At 41.6% G+C, this 22,170-nt stretch overlaps 1 protein-coding gene across 19 annotated transcripts in view; it reads left to right on the forward strand.

The window, feature by feature from the left end:
- Positions 1–12,837: 12,837 nt before the first annotated feature.
- The window catches only part of PLEKHA5 (pleckstrin homology domain containing A5), a 176,037-nt gene continuing 166,704 nt past the window's right edge, over positions 12,838–22,170 (forward strand). For 7 of the 19 annotated variants that reach the window (XM_076342379.1, XM_076342305.1, XM_076342322.1 and 4 more), the window contains exons 1-3: positions 12,851–12,971; positions 13,111–13,187; positions 16,270–16,327. In XM_076342379.1, coding sequence (XP_076198494.1) covers positions 12,874–12,971; positions 13,111–13,187; positions 16,270–16,327 — 233 coding nt within the window. In that variant the 5' untranslated portion in view covers positions 12,851–12,873. Of the gene's footprint in view, positions 12,972–13,110; positions 13,188–16,269; positions 16,328–22,170 lie in introns of all 19 variants that reach the window. The other 12 variants (XM_076342275.1, XM_076342265.1, XM_076342427.1 and 9 more) reach the window with 6 other exon arrangements.

Below are 22,170 nucleotides of genomic sequence, written 5' to 3' on the forward strand. Positions count from 1 at the left end.
AAATATGCTATTCTTTCAGAAACACTTTGTCAGTGGTAGGGAGGTCATTGCCAAGATGAGAGCGAACCTGGCAGAGGCTTGTTCCTTCAGCTCCACCCAGCTTTGCACAAGTTTCCAGCAGGCTTTTTAACCGTGCATCTCTAACTGGCTCCAGTCAGCTGGCTGATGCTGAAATTGCTGTTGTTGTAAGGTCAGCAAAGGCCTCGGGTTTTGTGTGGGTTTTTTTTCCTTGATTCTAAGCTCTTTCCTGTTGTGTTATTGCGTAACTGGAGCTCTTGACAAAACATGTGTCCCTAAGACTGCTTTCTCTGGGAAGTGCTCAGTTCGAGAAGAAAGTTGCCAAGTTGCAGTAACAGCATTTGTATTCTGGGTAAAAATTTGTTTAATGATTTTCGATTCAACCGTGCCACTAAAGGCTTAAAGAGGCATTTTTACAACAGAAACAAACCATACCAAATACTCAGTAAGCTGTTCAAATGTCTGTGTCATTACTAAGACTTTCATTTCCACTGGGACATAATGCTGGGTTGGGTTTGTTTGTATGTTTGCAATGCTTGAAATACGTGACAGGCTTCTGGTTTTCCTCTTTATTTGTTCTTACTTCTTAAACACAGTTGTTAAATGTTACAAAGACGCACTGTTTTCTAGAGTTGCTGAAGCACACAGTGCATGGACCTTTTTGGTGAGCAAATTAGATTCTATGCATTACCTTCAGTTGAGATTCCCTACAGATTTTGGTACATACAGAATCTGTTAAAAATTTGTAATTCTGTTAAATTTATAATGATCTGTTAAAATCATAAATTTAAAAAAAAATAAAAGTAATTCTTATGATCCTGTTTAAAAGTTATGTATGTTAAGGCTTGAAACACTTCTCATTTCCTCTTCAGATTTTCTAGAGTTTTGTGTTTCCTTCTATGCAAGGCAAGGTTGTCTTGTTAGACCCACATGTGGTTATACATTTGTTCAGCTTTGTGTTCTCTGTCAACTTTACCGGTTGATTACGCTAGTAATCTGGTCCCCATAAGGCTGATTCTTTCTGAAGACTAACAGAGCACTGAAGAAACGTTTAAGGGATGTGACTGTAAACACAGGGGCTGTAGTTAGCATTGATTCTTTCACAGGAAAGCATTTGCCAAAAGCTTCTTGTGTCACTTATTTCTAATAGTATTTTGGCTTTGGATAACCTAACAAATATCTGCTGTGCTGAATGAAGCAAGTATCATTCCAAAACCATACTTGGATTAAGTTCTGTAACACCTATAGAAGTAATTGGGTTTTTACTTAAAAAGTACTTATCCAATACTTCCTGTCGTGGAAATAACTACAGTGCCTTGATACTGAAAAGCAATGAAGAACTATGACACCAAAGGAAGTGGCAAATTATCTCAATCTTATTTTGTTCCTTTTTTCTAATCCTGTGAAGACCTGTGAAATGGATTTATTTATAGATTCCTCTCTACCACCAGTGTAACCAAGCTCTCCTTCTACAGCTAACTCTTTCATTCCTGGCAATCACAGTAAAAGTAGCTGATAATTTCTCATATTTTTCTTGGAACATTTTCTTTCCTTTCTCTAGTTTCCTTAGGAACTGGCTATAAACACCTTATATATATATGCAGTATAGTAATACTGCACATGTGCAGAATTGAATCAGGTCTCTTTCAGGTCTGCAACTGAACAGATCTGGGGTTTTGGTGGTTTTTCTTCCAGCGACAACTGCTCCAAAACCGATTTTATCTTTCTTCCACTTACATTCATTCTTCTGTATTGTGGTTCTAGCTGTTCCCTAGGAACTGTCAATCAACATCTAACATAGCTTTACTGGGTGAAAATAGAATCTATAGTCTTTTCAGATATATGGCTGAAACACTTGTACTCTTTTGGCACAATTGTCCCTTGCACAACCATTCCAGAATCAATCTGAATTCTCATCCATTTAGATTTATCTTTTGTGTAATATGGTGTTGTCTATCCCATTACGTTATCTCCCGTGCGAATGTGGAAGTACCTTCTGATGTCAGTCCTCATGGGGTGGTTTCCAGTATTTTTAGCTATTTGCATGCCGCTGCGATGTGGTTACATACTGTTGCCTTTCTTCCTTCTTGTCACCTGTGCTGTAGGCAGCCTACAACCATGGCCTCTTCTGCAGCTTATTGTTATTATTCTCTTTTTTAAAGGCGTTCTGGTGTGAGCATGTCTATGGCATTAATATTATTATACTGTAAATCTTTCTCATTTCTCTCATATTTCTTTTGTTTGACTTCATTGTGTTCCTGGAAATGTTGTATATTCTGCTGGTGGCATAAACAGTGCTGCTGGTTTACACGATCTTTTCACTAGTGGTCAACAAAATTTAAGAAATTGTTCCCTGGGATAGCTGAACTGGTAAAACATATTTTTTTTTCACGATCATGTAAACAGCACTGAACAACTCTTGTTAAAAAAACATATTCTTTCTCCTTGTTTTTTGTTGCAACAGGCGATCTTTATAAGCGGTGCTAGAAACAAAATCTGTCTATAATCAAGCATGTCCTTTCCTCTGCAAACTTTCTCCTTTCCTTTCAACATTAGTAAAGGAACACACAGATGATAACAACTGCATTGTCCCATCTCCTACCACAAATATTAGGACATTTATCTGATACTCTTGTGGCTTCTTTGAATGCAGTTTAGTACACCCACTAGGGTTTACGTAACTTCTCTAGCACGGTGGCCATGTGGCAGGGAGCTCTGCTGTTGCAGCTTGCTGTGAAACACCAGCAGTCTTCGGGGCCTCTGGCATACTGCTGCTTACTCCTGTTTTCTATTGAGCAGCATTGCTTCATTTTTCTGTGCTTTTCCAATCCCCTCTGCAGCTGTCTTTGTTATAGGATATATTTAAATGCCCTTCCCCCTGCCCTTACTCAGGAATTCTGATTTTCTTCTTCTGTCATTTCCTAAGATTCGGGATTACTTAATTTCTTTCAGTTTCCCAAGAGTTCTCTTGTCTTTCTTTCAAGCTTTTCCCAGCAGCCTGACCTCACTGAGATTTTCTTGTGTTCTTCCTAATTTGACAATAGTATACATTTTCTCACGATGTTTTAGGAGTAATAATGCATGGTGGCAAAGCTTCGAGAAGTTAATCTCTTCAATTTGCAAGTCTGCCATATGCCTTCTTGCCCTCTCTAAAACCTGAAATATTAAAAAGTTACAGTAGAGTTTAATACTCTCAGTAGCTTGGTTGATGGCAGGAACAAGAGCATGCTGAAGTGGCATGAGGAAAGCAAAACAAACAGAGTCCTTATCTGGAGAAATAAAGCAGCTGATCTAGACTTACAGAGGAGCACAGATCTCAGTGTAGAAAATGAAATCATCGGCTACAGAAAGAGCAAAATGGAGAGCCAGAAGCCAGTTGTAATGGAAGGCTTAGTACAGGAGAGGCAGAAGAATGGTCTCACACGGACATTAAACATAGAAAACAAGTATACAGGTAGAAAAAAGAAGTGATAGCCAGAACAGACTGGAGGGAGGGAAGCCTCGTTATTCACAGCACCAATCTGACTCCTCTGGGGACCAGCTGGAGGTGCAGAGTTTTGCAGAAATCATCACAAGAGAGGACAGGTGCACAGCCAGTGTTGGAGAGAAGTTGCAGCCTTTGGGGAAAATGAAGAGCAGAGGAGAGGTCATTCTGTCACAGCTTTTACCTGTTTCTGTGCTATGCTGGTCCTCTTTAGGAGCAGAAGTGTAAATGGTGGGAGGGAGCAGTCGAGTTAAAGGGGAATACTGGGAGAGGCAAAGATGATGATGATGAGGAAGTAGGGTTCAAGGCAGAATGGGCATCAGCCATTTCAGAGGTAGAAAAAGGAAGTTGGAAAGGGAGGCAAAATGAGAAAGTAAAAAAAGTGGGAGCAGTGGAGCAGCGGGGCAGAAAGGAAATAGAAGGAAAGAAAATTGATGTGCTAGTGAAAAGCGGTATTCAAAATACTGAACAAACAGAATACAGTGCTATTTTTCTGTAAGATTCTTCTGGTGGTAAGGGAATTGACTGGTGCAGTAACTGAATTAAGAAGTTTACGGAACTTGATGCAGGAGACAATGGCAATTCTTAAGTTAAAAAAAAACCAGAAGCTTTTGGGTATTTAATGCCAAATAATGAAGGGGGGGGGGCAACCTACAGAGACTGCAGGGATGCTAACTCTAAGTGAATAAATACTTCAAACAAGATATTTTAAATATGCAGAAATCTGTAGAAAAAATTAGGATGAATATTGCTTAATAAAGAAAATTTAATTTCTGAAAACTGAAAGTATAAGGATAAAAGGAAACGACTACATCAAGCTGGGTTAACCTTTGCTACAAGCTGGGACAAATAGAAATAACTGAAAAAAAAGATGCATTAACAGCAATATTTAACCAGGGAGCTACAGACTGTGTGTGATCTGTGAACTAGTAAGTGTTTAATGAAAGATAACCCTGTTTTCAGTGAATACAACCCTGCCACACAGGGCTTCTGCCTCCCCTGGAAAAGAGCGCTCCACAAATCAAAAAAACGGTTGAAAGCCATTTGAATGAAAATAGTATATGAGAATATACAGAGTACGACAGAACTATATGAGCATAACTTAATGTACAGACTAGCAACTGAGATTATGCAAGAACTAGCGAGACGAATGACAGTGGGTTTCTGCTTGTAACTGAGTGACCCGTTGCCTTAGAGGATGGAATGCTCTCCAATACAGCAACTGTTGTCAGGAATACTTGGTGCCAGCAACTGGCTTAGTGGAGCATTTTTAGTTTCTCCTTCACAAATTCCTTCCTCTCTTGTATCTTTATTACTTTTACATATATGCATGTTACCCTTTTTTTGTATTAAAGACACCTTTTTATCACTAATCTAGCGTTTTCTTTAATGCAACTTAAAAGCCTTACATGTGAGCACTAGCAGAGGTAAAAACAAAAGATGGCACAGAGAAATAGAAGGCTAGAAGTGGTAAGTGGAGAACACTATGGAGCTGAAACTAAAAAAGTTCAAAGCAGATTAAATTCTCCAGAAATGGAGGATATGGTTGGAGGAGATTCAATCCAATAACACAATTTTTCTTTAAAAAGGAGATAGGACTGATGAAAAGAAAGATGAATTAAGGTAACTCTCTGAGTACTGCAAGACCAGAAGGACCATATTGCAAATGAGAAATCCTGTGCTATAGAGATTTTAGAAAATATTGTGCTCTTGGAAAGAGCGAAATATTTAAGACACAGCAGTTGTATAACTGAAACCAAAAAGGAAATCTTTCAAGATACTTATAATGTTTGAAAGTACTGTCAATCGTGTAATTTTCAAAATCAGATCTGAGATCAGAATACTATAGGGATCGAGAGACCCAAATCTCAGAAAAAGGTTTCTAGAAGAACACAGTTTTAGCTTAGTAAAGACTGTGAGAATTAACTTGGCTGCAGAACAGAGCTAGATCTGATTACAAGTTTTGAAAGGGAAGCCAGCTGATGCTACAGAACCACGTCACAAAATGAAGAAGTAGAACAGATCTGAAGATTGAGGTGAAGTCTAAAAAATGCAATCAACCAGAGCAAATTTTCAAGAAATAATGGAAGAGACTGATTGGAAGAAAATGCACAGCTGTATTCATAAGAAGCAAAAACATTTTGCAAAAGCTTCCCATCAGTGACTACAAGTGTCTTTAAAAGAAACATTCTATATGGGGGGTTCTTTGTGGGAACTGTTCAAATGAGAGTTATGTTTCAGATGGAATTTGTCTCCTCTGACTACAGCACTTTATAATACAGGTCTCTACTTTTGCCTGAGGAAGAATTCCATTGTTGTTAATGGAGTGCTAGTCAATGTAGTCAGAACAGTTCAAGGTGTGATTCAACTGAGCGGATATAGGTACCTACATCAGAGTAAGAAGAACTGCACCATAGACTACATTGACTACATTGACAAGCCCGCTGCTGCTGTAAAAGTGGCCTGGGGAGACACCTTCATTTTGTCAGAAAAATCCAATCCCAGTAGCTGAGATACAATCAATATGAGTTGGACACAATTTTACAAGTAAAGTTTCAATAACGTTTTTTTCAGTTATATACCTATCCAGCACAAATAGGTAAAACTCATGTTATGCAGTGAACAAAATATTCTAACTGTGAGTAAAATGTAAATCAGATGTAAAGGAAACAAATGTGAAAGAACAAAATTGTCTTACCTCCCATTGGGAGAGCTGAAACTAGGGAAGAACAGGAGTTCATTAAGATAAAATGAAAAAGATGTGCATAGGAAAGCTGAAGTACACGAAAATATAGCAAAATAAGAATAGAATTTCTAGTACACAGTCCAGGCCAGAAAGAAAGTGCTAAGCTGATAAAAGGTGAGTGCTGTTAACAACATAACGTGTTGGAACAGATACTAACTTATATCTAAATATACTCAAGGAAACTTTAGATCGACAAGTTAAGAGGTGGCCTGGATCTGCCTATGACCCTGGGAAAATTACAGACTAAAAAAAGATTACTTTTCTTGTTATTCTGCTATAACACTATTAAAGAATATCATTGCTACACTGGTAATCTTACGTCTAGTCCATAAAGACCAACATACGTATTATACCAACTGTAGTAATTACAGAAAATGGACCATGATTTGATTGATGTTAAATGTCTTGCAAAAACAGTATCACTTAAAGCACTTCATGGCCAAGGTATCCACAACATAATGTCTTTATGGAAAATGTCATCAAGATTGCAACAAGGGTGTCTACAAAAATCTCAAGGGTGAAACACTATTATTTCGCCTTACTCTGAAAACAGACTATCAGTTGCTGAAAGTTTGATGGGGATAGCTTAAAATTCATTATATAGTTGGTAGTATTAAATGCAAAGATACTGCATATTCTTACTAGCCCCATTAAGAAAAAAAAAAGGGGGGGGAATGCACATGAGAAAAGATATGAGAAAAAAATCACATGACTGAAAGCCCTTGCAGCCATGGGGCTCCATATATCTTACATAATGCAAACCACAGGTGAAGCCCTTACAGATGAAATTTCTCCTTATTTGTTCAAGCAATTACTGAACAAAGACAATCCTTAGGAGAAACACAGGTCATCTTTTGCTTCTTCCAGAACAGAGAAAGCTTCCGCATCTCCTAGAGTTTGAAACAGCGCAGGTTTTTGAGGAGTTGGACAGCAGCAATGAAGGGAACTGTGTGAAGAAAAGCAGATGCTTAAGTCTACCAGATACTGAAGAGATCTGTGAAACAGAGGAGCCAGCTGAGAGACAGAGAATTTATTTGTGTTGTACTGTATGTGATTTTCTGCTGGATGATTCAAATGAGAGGGTTATTTGAAAGATGAAATTTCCTGGCTTCAGCCAGCTGCGGCTAACAACTGCTAGTGAGAGGACAAGTGGGATATTGAGATCACTGTATTTCCCTCACAAATTCTTTCCTTCCTAATATTATTTTAAACTAATCCTGGTAATAAACGTGATTAAAAAATGTCATTTGACTGTTGTGCGGAAGTCACAGACAACCATTGTTATGGTAGGTTTGAGGGCTTCCTAAACAAGAAGGCTGTGAAATGGTGTGAAAAGGAAGAAAAGAAGGTTCCAGCAAAGCAGCTCTTGATCTTGACTCCTCAATCTTTTTTGAGATATTGAATATTATACGATCAGTAAAAGAAACCTGAAGGTCCCGATTATGGCATCCATCATTTCAGGTTGGAAGATTGGGCGAGAAGCTCATCATGGTATACATGACATGGACAGTAAGGTAAACAAGTCTCAGAAAAGAGACTTGTTACAAAAAGAGTGCTCTCCGTTCAAAACTGCACCGAATGGTCAATATGATTCTGACAAGATGACGCTGGTTTGGAGAGTAATAAGCCCTTTTGCTTTTCTGATGTTGCCTGCCAGGGGAAAGCAGATCTCACGCTCCGGCTTTGGAGTTTGTTTTGTATTAGTCTGACAGGATCTTTAAAAGAAATCGGCCTCATATAAGGATTCACTGTCCCAAAGGTAACAAAATTTTCACACAACATAGCTATACCTGGAAATCATTAATTGCAGCTAAAAAAAAAGTATTTAAATGAGCAAAACTGCTCTTTCTGCCAAGCACAGATTGCAAAACTTATTAAACTGTAAAATAAACACTTTATTTCTACTGCCTGAGTAAGTGCAGGCTTTAGTTCTGTATCTCACAGCCTGTGAAAACAGTCTGCTAGGATATTTCGTGCTGATGACAGACAGGCTAATGACCCAATGCTTGTTCAGTCAGACCGATGCTTTACCCTAACCCAGAAGAGGACTACTGTGCCACTTGTACCAATGACCCCTAGAAAAACCTGCAGCCTTCAGAGGTACCGGACAGGAGCCCTGAACTGTTATCAGGCTCTTTATTTAGAGCCAAGGAGAGGCTTCATTCTACCAACAGAGCTGTCTGCAGAGGCTGTGTTAGACAGCTTTTTTCCTCTTTCTTATTTCCTCTGACCTAGGCTAATTGTTTCTTTCATCTACACAGAGATACTCTGACTCCAGAGAACGTCAATCAGCGTGTTTGTTGGTTTTCCCCCTCTGTCATTGAGGAATGTAGGCTAAAAGGAGTGGTTCTTCTCCTCCCACCCCATGTGTTGGATCTAGTTATCAAGTGACCTCAGGATGAGTTGGATCAGCTTATTGATCTGATGGGAAATGAACTGTTTGAGAGGGTTTGTGATTTATTTTCTACCAGATCAGCAAACTGATCTAATTCACCATGGGCTGCAATATCGGTACAGAGGGAAGAAAAACTCATCTTTAGGGATGGGGCAAAAAGGAACCCACCCTTCGGCAGCAGTTCCCTCATGAGAATGTGTAACATAAAACTGCACCACCAGCAATGGTCTTTTCTTGTGATGTTAAGCGTTATATTGCCTTGCTAGTTAAACAGCGTAAAAAATGTAAAGTCACAGACTCCATGAAATAACCTTATCCAATTTGATTCATATTGACAGAATACACAGAACCAACCCTGAAAAACACAATTCTGTGAAGAAGTTTGAGGTGGAGTATCGGGACTACAGTCCACTCCCTGCTTCAGAGGCTACTGGCTTTGTCAGACGGTGTGCTTAGATGTAGTCCTTTTTTTCTTGGCTCATCATATGTTCATTGTCACCTCATACCTGTTGGGAGAGGTGTGGGTGGATTTCTCTGAGTCTTATTCAACGAATGTTCTCCCAACGCTGGTTTTTAATTAATCCCATTTAAAGGGATTCATTGTTTTGTGGGCAGGGTTCTTTTGCCTCAGGAATTTTAAATACTTTGATTATGAATACATTATTGAGCCAAAATTATTTTTTTTTAAACATCAATAAACTTACTGCTCCCTTAGTACTCCCTGACCCTGAGGGGGTCGCTAGGAAAGCTACCGTCATGGGGAGGTGACAGAGGAAGGAAAAAAGGTGGGGTCAGAACGGAGAACCACAGGAAAAAGCTTAGTGGAGCCGGGTTTTTACTTTATCCCAGGCTCCCAGTGATGGGTGGCCAATATAGCGGTGGGAGGGCTCTGCCTCACACACAGATTAGCAACTTGCTCCACATCCTCTATCCACTTCCCATCGGTGACAGGAGCAGCAGGTAGGTCAGGCCATACATGCAGAAAGCAGAGAACAGTTGTGTCAGTGGTGGTCACTACTTCAACAGTTTGTCTTCAACTCTTCTGGGAAAAAAAGTGTTGGCCAGATGGGAGCACCCTGATGGATTTCTCAGAGTCTTACAAATCAGATTGACCAATTTCACATTTGGAATCATTAGCTCATTTTTATAGTAAAAAAGAATGATGTGAAAGGTACAATATGTAGTATCTTAAATTATGCATGGAGTTGTTACGGTGATATCAACTGCTTTTAAAAGAGATTTTTACTCCCTTTAGTGATGTGGCTTTTTTTAAAATATTATTCTCGAGTCCCTCTTTTAAAAGCATTCAAGCACTTATCCGACTGCAGAAAAGACACACTTCTAGTGAAGTTTCTGAAAACTTGATGTCTAATTTGTTTTTATCAAACTTTTACCCTAAGTTGGAAGCAAAAGTTTTAACTATGGAACCAACAGCAGCCTTCAGAAAGAAAAACTGCCAGCACCAGCCTGCACAAATGATGCAGGTGTGGTTTCCCTCATACTGTTTGGAGTTCATGAGCTCTGTTCCACAAAATGGTAAAACGCTGGGCTCCCAGAAATCACCGCGAGTTCATGGTGCATGGCATCTTGCAGGATTAGTTCCTGTAAATACAGTCATAATGTGCTTTCCATGTGTTCCAGAACTAATACTGGATTTTATTTGATGACTGTTTAACATAAAATACATGAGTCCCTGAACAATGGAGTAGAACTGAGATCTTCCATCACCCCCTGGATGAGCTTCCTATTCATGAGACCACCAAGTCATGGCACCACCCTATAGCCCAATAATTATATCTGCAAAGTAATGTGACTTCAAAGGGGGAGGAGGAGCTCCTTCAGTATACTCATAGAATAGTCTTAGCTTCAGAATAGCTTATAGCTTGGAGCAAAAGCATTTTCCTGGGAAGTGAGTGACATGGTTTTAAATGCCCTTCATCCTTCAGGCTGAAGAGGTTTTCTGTAATGTTCGTGGTGGTGACTCTGTCACCAACCTGTCTGCTGTGAGTTATACAGAAACTAATCTTGTAAGTCCTTCTTAGGTATGGCCTGAATGCGGCTGATTTATCAGGCCTCTTCGGCACTTGGAGGAATGTCTTGCCTGAGAATTCAGCCAGGCTCTGACTTATTTTAGGTACTGCACTCTTGGTTTTACCAAGATGGCAGCAATTCTAAACATATGCAAAGCAGAAAGAAGGCTGCAAGGCAAGGTACTGGCAAAATTTAGTTGCCTAAGGAAGGCGTTTGGCAGAGCACATGCTGGGGTTAGGCAGGATTTATGCACCTAAATCCTACCTAAATACCTAACTTATGGATCTGGGCCAATATAAGTCTAGCTGTGCTGCATGTCCTCCTCTGCTAGAGAAGAAAATGGATTCTGCGTGGTGGAAGTTATCCAGTGTTCTGGAGATCAAGAGCACTTGCTCTCTGCTTTAGTTAGGTTGCATCAGGAAGTATCAGGATATGACCGCTACCACCTCAGGAGCCCAAAACGCATGTGATTTCCCCCATGCTGTTGCCAGGCAGCTTTCCACAGACCTTCAGAGAAGAGCCACTATTCACTTTTACTCATCATCAGAGGACTCTTGCTCTTAGGAGAGAAGGGAACTGTTTATAGAGTAACTTGTGTTTTCTCCAGCGTATCCTTTTTCTGGTAGACTATAAATCTCAGATGCTGTCAGCGGTGAGTGGAAATGAAGGCTGTTGTTGGACAGGGAGGAATTCTTATCTTACATCCAGTTACTTAAAGATAATTTAGGATCTGCTCACATGTTCACTGCTCTTCAGGTCTGGAATATCTTGTGTGGGGCAACTGGGTTTTAAGGCTTTGACCACACGGTGTGGTGGGGACCGAATCGCATAGCAACTTGTTCTGTGTTCAGAATGAGAGAGGGAACAAAGCTGCTATGCAGAATACTGTCAGCTGTGAATTTCAAATGTTTTTGTGCACACAGGAATGCCATCAGACTTTCCAGCTTTACTCCTCATTCAGAAAGTGCATTTGTAAGGCGAGATTCTCTTAGAAATACCACGGCCACAGTACAGTTTTAGTAATTGACATTTGTCATTTATAATTTAAATCAAAGGTGTGCATAGCTATGTATAAATGCACACGCAATCAGATTATTCATGTGAATAAAAGTATACACACACATTCACTTTTGCAGCCATGGATTCTACCTGAATTACTACCACCTCCCTAAACACTGAAAACGTGTACGCGTGTCATATCCTAGACCTCTTTCGGAGGACAGGCACACCATTCAGACAGGGTTGTTTACATGAAGAAAAAATACAGCATCTCTTTACTCTTGCTTCTTAAGATGACACCTTTGTATGAGAAATTAGAAAAAAAGCTTAAAGTTGAGGGTACGAGAAGAGTGTACACACTCCTGGAGGAAATTCGACAGCAGTTTTCATTTCCTGTAGGAATGCGTGTCTTTAAAGACCCGATGAGAGGTTACCAGAGGTGGTGCCTCACATTTGTAGTTTAAACCGCTGGGACGTGCGGTGCACGCCAGTAGTTCGGGGGGGGGGCCGGGCCCCTGGCTGGTGGAGAAACCACCCCCACGCAAGAAGTGCGGGATTCATTCCCTGGCGAGATGAAACGCATCGTATTTGGCTCAGCTCCGTATCTGCGACACAGGACCGCCTCAGCCCCCGCTCCCCAGACCGTTACGGGACTGTGCCCGCCCGTGCCGTCCGGGGGAGGCCCCCTCCCCCCACCCGCCCGCCCGTTGCCAGCCGGGGCCTCCGCGCACCCGGGCCCCGGCTGCAGCCCGCCTTTCCCCCACCCTGCGGGGCAGCCCTCACCGCCGCTCGGGCACTCCTTTCCCCCCCTCCCAGGGCCGAGCTCGCCGGCGGTCCCCTTCCGGGCGGGGTGCCACACCCCCCCCGAGCGCGGGCCGCCCGCCGCGCCCCCGCCCGCCGGAACCCGCTGCCCGCCCCCGCCGCGCCCCGCCCCGCCCCAACGGCCGTGGCGGGGGCAGGCGGCGCGCCCCCGCGGGCGGCCAGCCAGGGCGCCGCGCGCGCCCCCGCGGCGGGAGGGGCGGGCCCGCGCGGGGCGGGGCGGAGCGGGGCGTGCCGCTGTACCCCCTCCCCCTCGCGCTGTGCCCTCCCCCTCCCCAAGGTGTTGGCGGCGGCAGCGGCGGGGACGCGCTCGCTCGTGTCCGCGCCGCCCCCCTCCCCGCGGCTCTCCCCGGCTGCGCTGGTAGCGGCGGCGGCTCGGCCATGGCGGCCCCGGCGGAGCTGAGCGCGGAGCGGCTGCGGGCGCTGCCCGGCAGCTGGAGTTACGGGATCAGCCAGGGCGGCCGCGTCTTCTTCATCAAGTGAGCGGGGGGCCGGCGAGGAGGGGAGCGGGGCTGGGTTGGGCGGGCGGGGGGCCGGGAGGGGCGTGCGGGGGGAAGGCGGCGGCGGGGTCGGCGGGGCTGCGCCTGCTTGACTCGGTCCGTGTGTCCGTCCCCGCAGCGAGGAGGCGAAGAGCACGACCTGGCTGCACCCGCTCACCGGAGAGGCCGTGATCACCGGGCACCGCCGCAGCGCAGGTAGGAGCCCCGCCCGGGGGTCGGGGGCGGCCGAGGCCCCCGGCCCTTCCCTGGCGCGGCCGCCCCCGCCCGGCCGCCCGGCGAGCGCCGCCCTCCTCCGCTCCGCGCTCCCCGGGGTCTCGCCGAGCCCGTCGCCCCGCGGCTCCCGCGGCCGCCCCCCGGGCTCCCGCCGCCCCCCGCCCGCCCCAGCCCCCGGGCTGGCTCAGCCCGGCGGCCCCTTCCCCCCCGCGGGCGCGGGCAGCGCCTCTGGCTTCGCCCCGATGCCCCCAAGCCGCCCGATCCTAGAAGCCACCTTGGTGCGGCCGCAGCCACCCGAGACAACTCCTCATCCCGTGCTTTCCGCGCTCCCCTCACTTCTCGCAGTTGTTTGCCCCCCAGGTTGAGCAAGAATGACATTACAGTGCAGCCCTGCGTGTCCGGCTTGCCATCAGTGTGCTCCTCATCTTTTCCTTAAAACGCTTTCTTTGCACCCGTGTTTTCCCTCCGTGTCTGTGTAATTTCTTTTCTTTGCTTTCTTTCTGTTGCCTTCTATCACCCCTATAATATTGTATAGTTATAATTAGAGACCACCTTATTCCTCTCATGCTGCTTACAGGCTACCCCAGCTATTCACCTGCATAGCATCCTTTCTCGGTTTAGCATTAAACCACTCATCTTATTTCTGTTTCCAGCAGTACCTAGATATAACCACGATAGGTCTACTGGAAATGTAAAGGCTGATTCCGCTAAACGTAGTCACCTAGAAACCCTTTTCCTCCCTTCGCTTCCATCTAGGCTGAGAGTGTGGGTGGTTTCTAAGTGACTGAGAGAGGTGGAATAGGTAGGAGGAAAAGGGACTGAAAAATTAGGAATAACTTGGAGGGAGGAGGGTGGAATTGGTCATCTTTGCTACTGCTGTTTGTTCCACTCTGGAGAAGTAGCAGCAGGAGGTGCTGGAGGAGGAGGAGGATTTACAGCAGACACTCTGGAGACCCAGAGCCAAACTGACTGCTGGAATTGCACACAGGCTGCATATGCCACTGGGAGGTGGTGGAGTGTAGTAATAAGTGCAGTTGTTCTTATGTATGTAATCACTTGGATAATCACAGGAAAATCTGCAAGTGAATTGGACTGTATCAGATTATTTGCTTTTTATGTTTGGTTAATACTTACGCATTAAGAAATCAGAAACAGCCTTTTAGAAAACTGTGGGCAGCCTTTTTTTTTTTTTTTTTTTTGAGCTGGGAATAGTTTAAAAAGCACAGGTTTCTGGCTATAAGAACTCTGTGGTTTGATCTGCAGTGAAGGGCTGTTGTTTGTAAGAAGTCATTTAATGCCGGGAAATAGAACTACTGATTGCTCTCAGGCTCCTCTTTTCCCTGCTTTCAGTACTCAGATTAATTGAGAAACTGGCCTTCATCTACAGCAATATGTATGGGGCCAGCTGTATGTGAAGTGCTTTGCTTGTTGGACACTAACGTTAGCTGAGTATTAATTCTTTTTTTAAACTATTACCAGTGTCTCTGTTGACTGATGGTGACTTCCCAGTAATTTTCTAAGTGTCTCATTTGTTTCTGCGATTAAGTGCCTTCTAAAGGAAATGCAGTTTGCTTTTGAGTATCTGGAGTCTTGTATGGCAGAGTTATTATCAGGTCAATTAAACTTGTTTCTGAACACAAGAGTGAGGCATGACCTTGGATATACTGACCATGATTTGTCAATCAGATACTGAAGTGTCTGCAAAACAAACCTGTTTCTGTAGTTTTCCTCATTCATGTGTATGTTAATGACTCTCTCCATATATAGATATAATCAGATTCATTCTAGGTTTTCTATCTTGTTTTGCCTTGACCATTGTTTTGGAACCTAGTCAAAATATGTTCAAAATATGTCTTCTCTGAAGAAACAACTTTTGAGTGAATAACGCTTCTTTTGGAGGTGTATATTTATTGTAAAGCTCCTTATTAAATAATGCTGTGAGATATTTACTAGACGATGAGGAAAGCTTTGTCCTCCATTATGAGTTGAAGTGCTTTTTATTCCTTGAGATGTTCAGCTCTGGAAAGGTATTTTTTGCAAAGTTCTTACAGCAGCCATAAATACTTCTGCCAGAGAGACTTCCTGTTTGCTGTACTTTGTCCTGTGCTGTTAGCGAAAGACACCTTGATTTTTGTTCTAGAGAAGACAGGAGTGAAGAAAAAAAGCCAGCCAGAGCAAATAAGTAAACTGGGAGGAAAAAAATCATCACGTGACCCAGACTGAATATTTTTTCTCTTAATTAGGAAATGCATTCTTGCTTTTATAATTCAATGAGCGAGTCCTACATATCAATTACTGTTTTTATTAACCTGGGCAAACTTTTAAGGGTACTGATGTATCTGGAGTTGCATAGAGGTGCCCAACATCTTCAGAGCTTCCATTACATCAGGAAGCTGTTACGTGAAAAAAATTGACCATTAATGGTGTGGGTTTTCTTATATGTGGGCTCCTGACTCCTAAGAGTGATAATAGAGAAGGAAAAGATGTACCCACTTCCTTCACTCGATTTGCATTGAAAATTATTTTCATGTAAAATTGAATAGAGTTGTAAACACTGCAGGAACACTTGTTAGTCGCAACAGTGGTTGGAATTATGCTAATATAATGCTACTGCTCTGTGGTGTAGTTGATATCATGCCTGTTAAGATGCTTGTGACTTGCATGTAACACAAACTCAGTAAATTGATTTTTGTTTAGATCTCTGCCTGTCAGGTAATTTGATGCTACTGAAGTTCAAGGCAGAAAGATCTGGCGATGACTGTGAGTTCTAGTTACTGGTCAAAGGAAGGGATATTGTTAAATAAGGGCACACTTAAACCCTTATTGTTATTTGAGAATGAGAAATCCAAATCAAATTTTCATGCATGTAGCTTCTCTTGGATTACAGAATTTAAACTGAGACAGTATTGTGAGTCAATTCTAAGATATTTGTTTATAGGACTAAAGCTTTCAACACATGGAATCAGCCACATGATATTTTAACTACCTTAGTTTTAGGGAGTAGACCAGTATGGCTAGCATCATTTCAAAAGTTAATTGGAATGTTTTGCTACTTGTTTTCCAGACTTACCCACAGGTTGGGAGGAAGCTTATACTTTTGAAGGTGCAAGATATTATGTAAAGTAAGTTGAATGTTTATCTGTCACAATACTATAATTTTCAATTAGTTTGTCTAAATGTTGCTGTAATCTTGAATATATTCCAAACAAATTTAAATGTTATGCTATAGATCTAAAAGGAATATTTAAGCTTGTCACAGTGTATGTAGTCCTTTGGTTACTGAATTCTGCGCAGCTAAAACAATTTCTTGAGGTTTTTGTGTTAATACTTTTAATTAAAGCTGCTTAAGGATGCAGATTCAAATGAAATTTCTGCTGTGAGTGTGACCATCTAGCAACAAATGTCCTTGCAAGTCAAGAATACCTTGAGTTTGTTTGACGCTTGTGTGTATACCCTGTCATGCCATAAATGCTTTCAGAAAGGCAAGATCTTACTTCGTCACTGGGAGAAGAGTCTTGATTCAGCCCTATTCTCTAGTAATTATGTAGTTTAAAGCCACTCTGAAGGTTTAATGTGGCTGTTTTCTTTGCAGACCTCCTGTTTCTGCTTCTAGTGTTGATGTTCGTTATTTTTTTAATTCAGGTTTTAGTACGTTTTTGAGGGGTGTGTCCACTGTGGTAGACTTGCTGTATGTATTGTCTTTTTGAATGAGGCATGGAAATAGAGCTCTTATGTAGAAGTCCAGAGTTCGTGTTGATCAGATCCGTAGAAACTTCTTACAAGCTTTTCCTCTCCAGATAGTCAGACCATCCTTATCTAGAAAATTTTAAAGTGACATCTATGTATATTCATCTGGTTAATATGCTGCTTTTTCTGTTATTTAACAATTTGCAGGCTTTTCTCGATTCATTCAGGTGTTTTTACTCACTACCCTGTGTGTTTGGTTTGCCATCTTTAAATGAATAGTGTCATCAGTGGGATAACTTGTATGAGTGAAGGTTACTAATAGTCATAGAGGTTATAGGCTGCCGGTAGGTTTTTCTGTGTCTTAGTGTTGAGCAAAGGGTAGCTGCTCTGTGTAAGTTGCGTTGTAGACATTGTGAGATGGGTGTTACGTATGTGTTGCATGGTTTATTTTATATAGGAATGTGTTTGATTTGATCCTAAACAAAATGAAAAAAAAAATACACTGAAGGATAATGCTCCAAAAATCTGGTCAGAACTGGTGCCGGGCTCTCTAGAAAGGGGTGGTATTGTTAATAGGCGACATGTTTGTTTTACTGTTCTATTCTGCCTTCTTGTAATTTACATTACACTAGTGTTGTATAGCAACTGACAAGAACTACACCAGACTGAGGACAGGAATGAACTAAGGATTTCACCTCTGGTGTTCTGTTCAGATTATTAGATGAAGATGAGTGAAAATTAAAGAAAGCTATATTTGTGTGTGTATATAATATAAAAAGAAATTCTTCTAGACTTTCAGATGGAACTTGTGCTCATAGAATAAATCTATGAACAATGTGTTAGCTGTAGTAACTGGAAAACAACAACTTGAGTTTTCTTAGAATAAAAAAAAAGTGTGTGGACAGCTATTGTAGAGTGACTGATGCGCTTATGCACAAACTTACCAAGTGGTAGGTTGTTTGTGTACCCTTGTCCTTATAAGATCTTGTGTTTAAGGTGTTTTCATAACTGTTAGGATGTACATTAAGCTGTTTTTTTTGCTGATAGCCATCACTAAATAGCTCTCTTTAAATTTAAAAGTTGTGCTGCATCTTTGAAAACATGTTGCACAAACAACACTTCTCTGTGATTTGATAGATGTAGGAGGATAGCAGGGATAGTGCTGTCAAGCCTGCTGAAAGGTTCACGTGGTATGACCAGTTTGGCATCCCTAGTTAAATATGTGCTTGTTGTGTTAGCCTCTCAGGCTGAATTTAAACTTCTGCCCAATGATAACTTCTCCTTTTAAAGCTGGCTAGCATTCAGCCCTACCGGTGCTAGAGAAGATGTGAGAGCTAACGTAGACAGGGTGACAACTTTATAATCACTATCTTATAATCCTGTGCAATGTAACTCCGGATGATATGTTGATTATAATAATTGTAGTTGTCTGAATCTAAACTTCTGTGGTGCTCCCGCGTGAGTGGGAAACGGCACAGGTTGTTGTGACCTTGTGCTATACAGGCACCCCCACATGCAGATTTTTAACTGTAACCTGCTCATTTGAGTGTACTGATTTGGTAAATATTAATGTTTATTATGTTGATTACAGCATAAAAAAACTATGTTAAAACTAAAAATATTGAAAACTTGTTCATGGTCAGGTCTGAAAGAAATATGTTATTTTATGTATGAGTTACAAAGTCACAAGGGAATGAATGTTAATGGCAGGCTATTGATGCATTCAGCCACGTGAAACTTGGCTGTTGGATTTCTGTAATGTGTCCAGGATAGTCAAGTTTCCTGATCACATAAATAATTTCACCTAACTTCTGAGGCACAGCTTCAGATATGTGGGTTGAATAAAAATATTTAACAACCTTGCTTTATGGTAAGATCTTATGCTAGACTGTGTTTGAAAATAAAAACCTTTTGAAAATTATTCTTATGGTTCTTTAATAATAGGTCTTCACTGTTCCAAGTGGGTGTGTTGCTGAATCTATTACTGTGCTTTTTCTGGCTTTGATGTAGTAAACACTGTGTAATCAAATTGGGATAATGTCGAGGAGATAATCGTCAGCTAAATCTTAACATTCCTTGGACTGGCATTTCAAACAAATGGCTTGGGATACAGACTGCATTGAAACGTGATTATTTTTAAAGGACAATATATTTTTCTTGCGATGTGTACATTCATTTTCAGAATAAGAAAATACCAAATGGTGACTATTTTACACACTTCCTCCCCCCCCCCCCCCCCCCCCGACATTGAATTTGTTCTAGCTTTAAAAAGAAAAGATATTCTGAAATGGGGATAGATACGGAGTTGTTTCCATTGCATAAGGTGGTTTCGTTTTTGTGTAGAGTTGTATTAGTAAGTTGATGCTAGCTAGGATTGACCTTTTTTGCAGGTTTTTTTATTAGTAGAAGAATTCTAATACTTAGTAATGACAGAATCCTTCCCCCACATCCTCCCCATCCCTTGTAAATGCAAATGACGAAAGGTGTTGTTTGTTATTTGGAGCAAAAAAAAATGCAATGCCATAATATAGTCTGTATGTTCTTGTGAGATGTGGTTACATTGTTAAAATGCTTTGTCTCTTTGAGAGTGAGAAAGTTTGTTTTTGTTTACTTAATCTTAGAAATGTGCGCGGATAGCCCTTCCTCATCACTTGACGGGAACTCTATCAGTAAACTTCTCTGAAATAATGCTTGGTTTGGGTGTAATCTTTATTTATACAATAACTAAACTTTTACCTGGTACATAGGGCTGTATGAATGTGGAATCGACACATTCAAATATAACCTTTAATAATTAGTTTATTATCAGTTATCTATTGAATCTTCTGTATTATGAAGTAAAACAAGATATGGGAAAATTCCTCAGTTTGAAAATGGTGGCACAGCATCCTGAAAAATTTGAGATTTTCTTTTGTTCTGCTTAGAATACTTCACTGGACTACTACTTATTTATGCTTAGTGTATTGAGCACTGGAAAGTTAAGGGCTTTATCCCCGAAATGGATTTAAGCTGGATAATAGTATAGGAAGCTTAAGTTACTTACATTATTTATAAGTGCATAAGGAAATGGACCCATGTGACAATCCCGGTATGATACTTGTCGATAGAGAAGACATACCTGGTCACGGGCTTCAAACTTCTCACCTATTAAGATCAATGAGAATTTTCAACTTGATGTTTTTAGTACCTTGTGATGACTGCATAGTCATTAGGCACCAAGGTACTGTTTTTGAGTGCTATAAAATTACATAAATACGTCTTTGTGTGTGTGTATTTATTCATACGCATATGTGTAAGAAAGCCTTATTGCTGGTTAAAACCACCCGACTATCTAAACTCAGGCATTTGCTTACTTTTCTTGCCTTTTTCCCTTTTCATTCCAGTAGTTCTGAACATATGTTAGGATTTTTGTATTTTTTTTTTTAAACCGGGTTTATATTATTTAGGTTATTAGTTTACCAAAATAAGTTGTTTTTAAAAAATCAATCCAAGGATTGAGGAATTTTGCATCAGCCTAACTAGTTTGGCTTTTAGAGATGCACTCTTGGATAAGCTGTTTGGGTGTTCTTAACTCTGCTGTAGGACTGCTACTTTTGGGACGGTACAAAAGCTGACTGAAAAAGTTCTTAAAAATTTAATTAAGAAGGTTAAAGTTTCATTTTTAGAGTTTTGTGTTGAAGTTTACCTTTTTCTGTATTTATCAGAACAATTTTTGCTTGTCTCTTGCTGAAGCAAGGCACTGGCAAACCCAGGCCAAAGCCGAGGTAAGTACACTGTTGCATCAAATAAAGGTTTTGTATGCTTTTATAGAGACTTTTATCAGTGCAGGTTTGCTTATTGTAGGCATGTAGCTTGAAAATTGTGAAGGTAAGAAAAATTTATTAAGTGATTAAAAGGGTAAGATCTTTTCCAGCCTTGAGTTTCTGTTGTTTACTAAAATAAACGTGTGCTCATTGAGAATTCAGCTTTTGTTTGAACCTTTGCCTTTTATGTGCGTTCTAAAGATCCTCTTGCATTCAGCTGAGAAGTTCTGAAAAATCAAAGAACAGTCATGTTTGTAGAGAAGCCCTTTCTTGAGAGGAAAAATGGGATTTAAAAAGAATAAGAACAGATCAGATTTTCCTCCAACAGTAAGAATCACAGCGTTCCTCCCAGAAATTTAGTTCTTCCCTTGTTACCTCAACCCTTTATTTTACTAAAATTAAGGAAAGACAAGTTTATTCTTGGCCTTCGTTCGGTTCATTCTTTCATGGTAAGACTCCTAGGTCAAATAGTGGCATATGGCTAGATGGGTGAACTGGGACATAACATTACAATGAACTAACCTGTGCCTTTTACCTTTGTAGTGAGCAAAGCAGTTCAGAAAAGGAGAACTTGTTAGGAATGCCTGCAAATTTATTATCTATTTTAACATTTACTTCTTTATTCCACTGAAATATTTCAAGAACCAGAAATACTTCGTGTGGGGAGTCTCTTGCTCTGGCACTTCACAGTGCTGCCACTCAGTGAAACATGTCTCACAGTGTTACAGCTTCTGCTGCAGGTCTCAACCTGGGAAGGATGAAATTGTGTTGTCCAGGAGCCCTAGGAGAAGCGCAGGCTTTCGCTCTGTGGGGAGAAAATCCGAGGAGGTAGAGAGAAACAAAAAGGGCATTGATCTAGGAATCTTGCTGTGGGGGAGTTGTGAAAGGGACTAGCTATGCAAGGGTGCTACAGCAGGAGAGGAAACAACCGCGTGGCTGCAATGCCAAAGCCAGGCGTGGAAGTGGAAGGGTTCTAGACACAGGAAGAAACAGGTGTGGGTCAGAGGAGAAGAGGTGGGACTGCATCCAAAAAGCAGCTTATGGGGGGCATGTGGAAGGAAGAGGATGGAGGTAGCGACATACTGAAGGAGAAGGCTAAAAGGGTGGGAGTAGTTGCAGAAAGGGGAGGAGTGGAGACTAAACCAGGCAGAAAAGTGTGTTGGCAGAGGAAAGTCAGTAAAAGGAGTAGGGGTGGGAGCTGATTTCCTAGGAGAGAACTTGGAATTTCTCCCAGAGGGAGGGGTGGCAAAAGTTCACCCTGCGAAAACATGTTGTCTGACTCGTGTGCAGGTCTGGCAGGGCCTATTACCCCTGGCTTATGAACCTGTTTCAAAGTTAGTCTAGCAGGTAGAATATCAAATGTGAACGCTAGGAATTACTGCGCTTATAAAGTCTCTCTTCGAGTGTGATGTCTGTGGTTGATGTTTTGAGCTGTCTCTTTCCTGAAGTGTGTTTCCAAATTGGGTAATACCTTG

Source organism: Aptenodytes patagonicus, chromosome 1, assembly GCF_965638725.1.
Source record: "Aptenodytes patagonicus chromosome 1, bAptPat1.pri.cur, whole genome shotgun sequence".
Taxonomy (NCBI): Eukaryota; Metazoa; Chordata; class Aves; order Sphenisciformes; family Spheniscidae; genus Aptenodytes; species Aptenodytes patagonicus.